Source organism: Podarcis raffonei, chromosome 3 (assembly GCF_027172205.1).
Source record: "Podarcis raffonei isolate rPodRaf1 chromosome 3, rPodRaf1.pri, whole genome shotgun sequence".
NCBI classification, from domain to species: domain Eukaryota; kingdom Metazoa; phylum Chordata; class Lepidosauria; order Squamata; family Lacertidae; genus Podarcis; species Podarcis raffonei.
The window spans coordinates 52,973,100-52,982,072 of NC_070604.1; the positions used below are offsets into that span (position 1 = coordinate 52,973,100).

The 8,973-nt window shown below is 45.7% G+C and overlaps 1 protein-coding gene across 5 annotated transcripts in view; it reads right to left on the reverse strand.

Moving 5' to 3' along the window:
* Positions 1–3,796, reverse strand: part of SESN1 (sestrin 1) — a 60,877-nt gene extending 57,081 nt beyond the window's left edge. For 2 of the 5 annotated variants that reach the window (XM_053381615.1, XM_053381617.1), the window contains exon 1: positions 2,783–3,794. In XM_053381615.1, coding sequence (XP_053237590.1) covers positions 2,783–3,079 — 297 coding nt within the window. In that variant the 5' untranslated portion in view covers positions 3,080–3,794. Of the gene's footprint in view, positions 1–2,782 lie in introns of all 5 variants that reach the window. The other 3 variants (XM_053381616.1, XM_053381620.1, XM_053381619.1) reach the window with 3 other exon arrangements.
* Between the last annotated feature and the right edge of the window lie 5,177 nt (positions 3,797–8,973).

An 8,973-nucleotide genomic window follows, 5' to 3' on the forward strand; every position in this document is an offset into this window, starting at 1 on the left:
CATGGACCACCCGCAGAGGTAGTCAACATGGTGTCTCCACATGCTGTTGGACTACAACTCCATCAGCTCTGACTATTGGCTATGTTGCCTGGGAATAATGGGAGCTGTATTCCAACAACATTGGTAGGACACCATGGTGACCACCAATGGACCACAGAGCCTGCTGATAGCTGGGATACTTTCCATGAATACTGGACTAGGTGGACATTGATCTTATCCAACAGGGCCCTTCATATGCTCTCAGGCAACAGTGCCTGCTCAGGTTAGCAACATAGAGGCCCAGGTCAAACAATATTTCCTCCTTGAACCTCTACTTATGCATAGGTATTACACTTTCTTAACCTGCCCACCAGACACACCTGTTGCATAAAACATCCATACATCAGTGCAATATCATATGCAGTCCTGAAAAGTGTTAATGAGTTCCCTCGTTCAGTCTCAGAATCAATTGCACCTCAAATTTGTCCTGGGTGTGGTCTGTTCAAGTGTTATCACAATGCACTGACGTGCTGTGATCATGAAGAGAAAACACCATCCCATTTCCCTTCTGGACACTAGGTGAGTGGGGGGGGGGGAATAACTAGGGGGAAAGTTCAGTTATATGGTATGAATCAGACATGTGCTAAAGTGTTGAGATCCTGAGAGCCACCGTACATGCCCTTCAGAACTAGCTTTTTCTGTAATGGGTGTGTGTCAATCTGAACTTATTTCCATGGTTTATCACTGTAGAACATTTATAATTCATGCTGAGTGGCTAATATTATGGTATGAGCTTGTATAGCAGGACTACTAATAGCGATAACTAACTTTGTAGCTTTACTATATTGTTATATTTGTCAGAACTTCTGGCTTTATAAACCTGTAACAACAGAGTTGAGTCAGGGCTGGTAGCACGGTGACAGAACAGGAACTACCGTATTTTTTGCACCATAACACTCACTTTTTTCCTCCTAAAAAGTAAGGGGAAATGTCTGTGCGTGTTATGGAGGAAATGCCTACGGGTGGCATGCCTACAGATTTTCCTCCTCTAAAAACTATGTGTGTGTTATGGTCAGGTGCGTGTTATAGAGCGAAAAATACGGTATATTGGAAACACTCATATTTTAAAGCAGGCTGACTTAATATTAAGCTTAATTTCTGTCAAGTTCATTGTGAAAATCCAATGCATTTTTTCTCAGTAGTATTCAGTTGTCCATTTACCTCAGGGGTGGAAAACTGGATCTCCTCTGGGGTGGTGGTCAGATTATCTCCCTCACCCTGCACTTACCAAGTTTCTCCGCCTGTTGATTGTCCACCAGCCTTTTCAGAAGCTCCTTTCAAAGAGCTATTTTCTACAGCGATTGGCAGGTCTTCAGAAACCCCTTATAAAGAACCGTCTGGCCAGGCGCTTTGCAGGCACAGCCAGTTGGAGATCCCCTATATGACATCGGGTATAGGGAAGTGGACATGACCTGGCCAGAACTGTCTCATGGGCCAACTGGGGAGGCCTGTTGGTCCCAGTTAGGCCTGTGGGCTGGAGGTTCTCCACCCCTGCTTCAACTAGATAAAAAAGAATAAATCTTGGCAAAATCTTCCACATGGAAGAATAAAAGTAATAATCTTCATCCCAATTAAAATTTGAAGGGCCCAATGACCTTGCAAAAGTTGAAGGATTCTGACCTTTATTTCAGGCAAGTAAATTCAGTGGCGGAGCTTCATGCTCTGGCACTGGGGGGCGGAGAGCAGGCAGGGGCGGGGCTGGCACGCGTCCCGGGGGTGGGGCATGCCGCCTGTGGGGGCATGGCACCCAGCACGGGCGGGGCGGCAGCCGTGATGGCACCCCACTGGGATCGCGCGACTGGGGGCGGTGCGCTCCCTCCGCACTCCTCTTCCTCCACTAGTGAGTAAATTAACTGCTGAACAGGTCAATGGGACCTGTTAGAATTATACTGCAAGTGTAACATTCTTTACTTGCATAGAACATAGTTACTATAAACTGCTAATTCCAATAGAAAAAGAATGGAGATTATTTGCTGGAGTGTAATTAATCAGCACTGCTACTGTTCCACAGGTCTCCAATGAAGCACAATTTCCAAGCAAACACATTGGAACCTTCTTTTGTTAACTATATTACTATGAGCAGATGGAGAACTTGCTCAAAGAGCCACTTACACAGGCAAAGGTTTTCCCAAAGGTGCATTAATGTTTACTGCATAATCCAGATAAGGTTAGGGGATTGAATTTTGTCAACTGGAAGTTAATGATGTTGTGTGTGGGTAAATCCTAGTTCAATTCCCCTTAAGAAGATCACCGCTTAAATTTTCTTACATCCCAGTGCAAAACAAATTTTATTAGAATGAAATCTCATCGATCATTTACTCAGAGGTCAAGGTTTGGCAGCAGTAGAAGAAACAGACCTAAATCCTTGACAATCCTGGTGAAAGGATCTCCAACACCAGGTCTGAGAAAGACTCCGTCTGCACCCTTGAGCCACTTGAGCCACGCAGCAAAAGTAGCTGCATGATACAATTCGGCTTAAGGCAGCTCCCCGCTCTACCACGGTGACCTTGGTCCCTCACTTTGCTTTACCTCACAGGGCAGTTGCAAGGGTGAAAGGAGAAAAATCCCATGTGCCTTGAGCGCCTTGTCTTACCATCTAAACACGCACACACAAAACTTTCGTCCTGAAGACACCCAGGCAGAAAGAAGCAAGGCCTTCAGAACTCAGCGAAACTTATTCCAAGGGAAAGAGTTGCAAACTTCGAGACGCTTCCCGAAGAAAGCACAGGAGCCGGGTATTTACCTGAACGCTCATCAGGATGGCTTCGCTCTTCTCCCTCACGTCTCGGAAGGGGCACCTCTTGGACAGCATCAGCAGGCGGGCGAGCATTTCGTTCAGCCCGCCACGAGCCCCGCTGGGAGGCGGCGAGAGCCCTTCCGCCGCCGGCGACGCCGGAGGAGACGCGGCTTCTTTGGCCGGAGCCACCGCCTCGCTCTTCTTCAGGACCGCCTGCCTTATGCTCTCCATGGCGCTGTCTCTGGCGCTGCGCTCCCTGCTGCACAGCCCATCCCACCTCACCTCTCCATCTCGGTCGGCCATTGTCAGAAAGAGATCCCCGCTCTTCGCTCTCCCGAGACTCAGTTCTCTGAGGCGGCCGCCATCCTCCTCCTCCTCCCCAGAAGAGTCAAAGGAATATCAGAAGGCGGCGGCAGCGGCGCTGATCGGGGTCTTGTCCTGCTCCTTTCCGCCACTTCGCTTCTTACCCGCCAGCCCTCATTATAATGGCCGGGTGCCGAGAAGCGCTTCGCGGCTTTCTTGCAACCAAGCGCTATATAAATATTGCGAAATAAAATACGTCTCGCTCCCTGAATGCGCGAAGAGGCGCCTCCGTTAGGCTGCGAGAAGCTCGGCTTGCAGAGTCCGAGCACTTGCACGGCTAAGAAAGTTGCTTCGCGCTGGCTGGGACCGTGCGAGGAGGAGAGTCCCTCCCTTCCTGGCGCTCCTCTCTGCCCGCCGCCCCGCTTTCAAGGGGAGAAAGTCCCCGTCCGGGCTCGCCTGCTCCCAGCCCAGCAGGGCCTGGGTCTCTTCCCGCCCCGGACCCACCCCTCGCCCAGCGCAGCGGGGAGGAAGCTGCCCATCAGCAGAACGGGGGCGGGGAGGAGAGGCTGGCGCGAGCCCGCCGCGAGGCTTCTCCGGACGGAACCCCAAAGAACCGGAGCGGGTCGGATTCGGCGGAGCGCCCCCGCCCACCACCGCTCCCGCTTCTGAAGCGGCCAGCCTCTCTCCCCGCCATCCCCCGGGGCGGCTGCAGACGCCAGGCCCCGCCCCTTCTCTCAAAGCTGCACGCGCCGCCTCGCCTGTGGAGTCGACGCGAGGTAGATGTCCGGCTTCAAGCCAATCCCCCTCTGAGCTGTCAAACCAATCGGCGTAAAGTGTTCCCGGGGCGCCTGGGACATATAGTGCCAAGCCCGCGAAACTGCAGAGCTTTCTTGTTCGAGAACTACAAGTCCCAGGAAGCAGTGCGCTGGGAAGAAAGCGTCAGCGCCATCTGGTCACGCGGGCATATAAAAAATTGCAACCTCGGCTCTACTCCGTGTTTCTTTTGTCTTTGTCTACAGGCGACGAGGGTAGTGGTCGCTTTTGCGATGAGAAGGTGAAAGAATGATGAAAGGTGAAAAGTGAAGAAGAAGGAAGAAGATGGAAGTGCTGCATAGATATAGCTGGATATATACTGGGTGACTAGCTTTTCTTAAAGATCCTGCTCCGTTAACGGTAAACGGCTGCATAGTAACGAAGCGTCTTCAGAAAGTGAATGTTGGCTATGCATGTACTTTCGTTAGGTCCATTTTTACTGGATTATAACCCATGTTGGCCCTGCTCAGAGACGACCTATTAATGGACATGACTAACTTGCATCCATTATTTTCAGCGGGTCTCCTCCAATGTTTCTTTTAATATGAAGTTTATAAGCATTATAAATAAATCAAATTGGGCCTCTTGTAATTTTATCTCTGTGTCAATTCTTTATGTTTTGGACTCCTAGAAGAGTAGGATTGTTTTTCATTTTTTAGAAAAGCAATAGTCGCTCAGTTCCTTTCAGTCTGTGAAGTTAAAGATACAGTACAGTGGTACCTCGGTTTACGAACCTAATCCATTCTGGAAGTCCATTCTTAAACCAAAACCATTCTTAAACCGATGCACACATTCCCTAATGAGGCCTCCCACCACCGGTGCCCTTCCACCATTTGGCTTCCGTTCTTAGACCGAGGTAAAAGTTCTCAAACCAAGACACTATTTCTGTTTTTGCAGAGTTTGTAAACCAAATCATTCTTAAACCGGACTGTTCTTAAATCGAGGTACCACTGTACTTCCTTTCACTTCTTTTATATAGGGTCATTGAATTAATTGAATACAGTAGCCAATTAGTCATTCTTTTGTAACAATGAAGGCAAATATTAAGTTAAACATCACAATAAATAGCTTATTCTAGAAGCTTACAGCTTTATATAATTGTCTATTATATGTATGACTCGCTTAATGTGGATACCACTACATCTCACTATGCCACCTATTTAATGTATATAATCTTGTCTATTGTTTGTGCAGGTTAAAATGTAATTGGTATCTGACTACATCTGCACAGTAGATGAGAGGGAGTATTTTTATTGAACTTTGTAAGATGCAGTGAAGCTTGTATAAAAAGTTGAGGGAGGAAGTTATGCAGCTGAAATATTATCCAAAGCAAAACTCCTAACACTCTCTGGTACAAAGTTTGGCTATCTTTCCAAAACAGCTCTTGACATGAGCTTGACATTTGATATATAACCTACACCAGCCTAGGCCATTCTAAGCAATACTGTGAATAAACCCCTCTTAACATAATGGGGGCTTATTTCAAAGTAAACCTGCTAGAACTGAGCTGTAAGTGCTCCTGAGTTGCAGTTTTATAAAACCCTTAAACTAAGATACCTGTATCATGCAAAACAGCTCACAGTAGAAAGCTGGTTAAAATTCAAATATGCCATAGTTAAGTGTGTTCTAAACTGTCTTGAAGGTTAAAGTGTTTGCAATTGCCTTTGCTTCTACAGTTGTTTAATCGGATCTTTGATATAATCCTCTTCCACCATGGTATAACTTCAAAAGAACTGAAATAATTATCCACAACATCTCTGACAAGCTAAAGCTAAAATTCAGCAAAACTCAGTCATCGTAACATTTTCTAACCTGTTCATTTTAGCTCTTCTGCTTAGAGCCAAGCATTCCTGGCAAACAACCATTTGAATACTTAATTCCTGTTATGACTGAAATTTTAATGACATATGACTTGCTTTTCTTATATTCCTAGTGAACTAATGCTAAGAAGAAAAACATGCTATATTATTACAGTGGTACCTCGGGTTAAGAACTTAGTTCGTTCTGGAGGTCCGTTCTTAACCTGAAATTGTTCTTAACCTGAGGTACCACTTTAGCTAATGGGGCTTCCTGCTGCCGCTGTGCGATTTCTGTTCTCATCCTGAAGCAAAGTTCTTAACCTGAGGTACTATTTCTGGGTTAGCGGAGTCTGTAACCTGAAGTGTCTGTAACCCGAGGTACCACTGTATACATCTATATGCAGGATTCACCTACCCAGTCACATCAATGGAAGTCCTACACAAGGGCTTCATCTTGCGCATTGCTGTCTGCAATGAGCCTTGGGGGCATGAGCGTAGCCAAGAGAGGGCAGCTGCCCCCCATCAAGTAAAACAAAATAAATACTTAACTGACAAATCACGTTGGTTCTGCCCCCCGTAACACGCCATGCTTTTGGGGGGTGTCAGGAGCACCCCTAGAACAGCTTATGGGGGGAGGATAAGGGGGTCATTCTCTCAGGCAAGCTGGAATTCTTGTGCTGACAGAACAATCAGAAGAGTACAATGTTGAATTCCTCCCAATATGAGCAACAGTAATTAAATGTATGCAGTTTGAACTTACGCAGTGTTAGGCATACATAAAACCATTAGGTTTTCAGTTTCTTCTCAAAAGTGAACAACCCTGGGTTTAAGATGGTCACTTTTGAAAACTTAATATAATATATGCAAAGGGCAAAAAATTTTACTCATTTCTGTTTCCTCATATGGATGTTCTAAATCAATTGCTACTCTAAACGAGCTCTCAACAGGATTATTGTGGTTAATATAAAGTTATGTTAAAATGATTTAGATGGCTGTTTTGTGCTTGTGCGAACAGTCAGTTATTGGAGTTGGGATTTAATGTGACACAGTGGAGGCTTTTTTGTATGCCCCCCCTTACGTCAAGCTGGGGGCTGGGAGTGGAGAATAGCACCAAAATACATTATTTTTCCCAGCCTAATCATCATAGCAGGAGAAATTTTCAAAGAAACCATCAAAATAGTATGTGCAGATGTTCAGCCAACTGTTTTCTCAGTTCTGGATGGAAAACAAGGGGGGTTGGGAAGCAGGTTCATGTTCCAAACTGGCCTTTTTAAACAGTCTCTTGCCAGTCATACTGGCTTCAGGACAATAGTTAGAAGAGCAGAGAGTTTCCCAATATTGCTGCCCATATTGTAGCTATTAGCATGAATTTATTTTGGAAAACGGTCAGAAACTGAATGATTCATAACACTGAACGCTGAAATGTGGACAAACATATGTGGATAAATGTGCACATTCCAGTAAACCACCTTGGAGGATTTATAACTGTTTGCCTGAATGCAGGGCACAGTAGCAGTTCTCAAACCATTTTAAAAGTAAGTAATCCTATTAAACGCGGGTGACGCTGTGGTCTAAATCAAATGCATTTCCGTGCACTGCTCTGTTTCGCCAAAAGCGGCTTTGTCATGCTGGTCACATGACCCAGAAGCTGTACACCGGCTCCCTCGGCCAGTAAAGCGAGATGAGCACCGCAACCCCAGAGTCATCCGCAACTGGACCTAACGGTCAGGGATCCCTTTACCTTTACCTTAATCCTATTAAAAGTTAACTTCTCTGAAGCAAGAGAGTTGACTACTCTGAACAACATTTTTAATTCTAGAACTCAGTTCTTTCTGGCAAACTGTGAGCCACAGTTGTTCAGCAACTTTCCCAACTAGACAATGAATCAACTCTTTTGAGAAAGATTTCAACTTTGCATTTTTAAAATCTGCAGGCCGTAAGAAAAAAAAGTGAACCTTTAAAAAAATTAATTTGAGGCATTAATGTAAGTGGATAACACTATGTCATATCAACTTTCTGTATGCTATACTTGCAGGCATATACATATCTATATGTATCAAAATACTATGTATAATGCAAATGTGGTTTTAACTCTAAAATAATATGTAGATACATATACTTTCCAATACTTCTGCTTTGTATTATGCAGGCCTGTTGCTGATTTGGTGTTTGAAGTTGGCATGCAGTTAACATGAGCTAAGCATCTGGCTGCTACAAATGGGAGGTCTCGCTCATTAAAACATCTTCGTGTTTCCTGCACTAACACTACAGCAATAATATCAACTGCTGAAAATCAATTATCCTTGACAAAAATAAGAGACTAAGACCATAGACCTATGTTGACTTACTTGGGAGTAAGTCTTGTTGGACAGGTGTTTGAGTAAACATGCAGTCTTAAGATGCAAACAATGAACACCAAACTCAGACTAGTTATTACTTCACACTATCTTTTTACTACTCTGCTGGTGAGGGCTTAGATACCATCTTATCAGTTGATCCATTCTGCCACAATGTAGGAAATGGAATTTCCTCCCTTTTAGTATTAGACAGCATTATCTTTTGGGTGCCTGACTGAAGACCTTCCTCTTTCAACAAGCCTTTTGAGACCTTTCCCCTCCTGCATTTGCACTGGAGTTGTTTTTAATGTGTTTTGCCATCCTGGGCTTTTTGGGGGGAGAGTGGGGTGTAAAATAAATATTATAAGTCGGGCAGTAATAAATAGTCACTTTGTGTATGTGGTCAGTGTTGTGAAAAGCTGCATCATCCCAGTCGCCTACACTGTGGCTGGTGGAGGGTTAGCCACTCCCCCCCCCCCCGGCAGGGCCGTTGCGCCTTTAATAAGTAAAAATTCCGAAAGTATTGCTAAAATCCGCCATATACCACGGCGGACCATCGGTCCATCTAGGTCAGTATTGCGGCGTTTCAGGGTCTCAGCGTGGTGCTGAGCCCTACCTGGAGATGCTGTGGACTGAACGTAGGACCTCCGATGCTTTACCACTGACCTACACCCCCTTCCCGCACAGGAAAAAGCGCGGCAAAAGCAAACCAGAATGTGCATGTCCATTGTCTATCCATCAAACCAGTAATTCAGCTAATGCATCCCATCGTGAGACAAACGCACACTCCTTTGCATTGCATGGAGTGTCAGCCCAAGAGCAGCACAAACAACCTCCTCCTCTCGCCCTGAGCCAAGGAAAGCACTTCGGCGGGCGAGGCAGGAGGGCGGACAGCTTCCCTAATCCAGGGGGAGCCGCTAAGTGACCTGGGAGGAGGCGGGGCCAA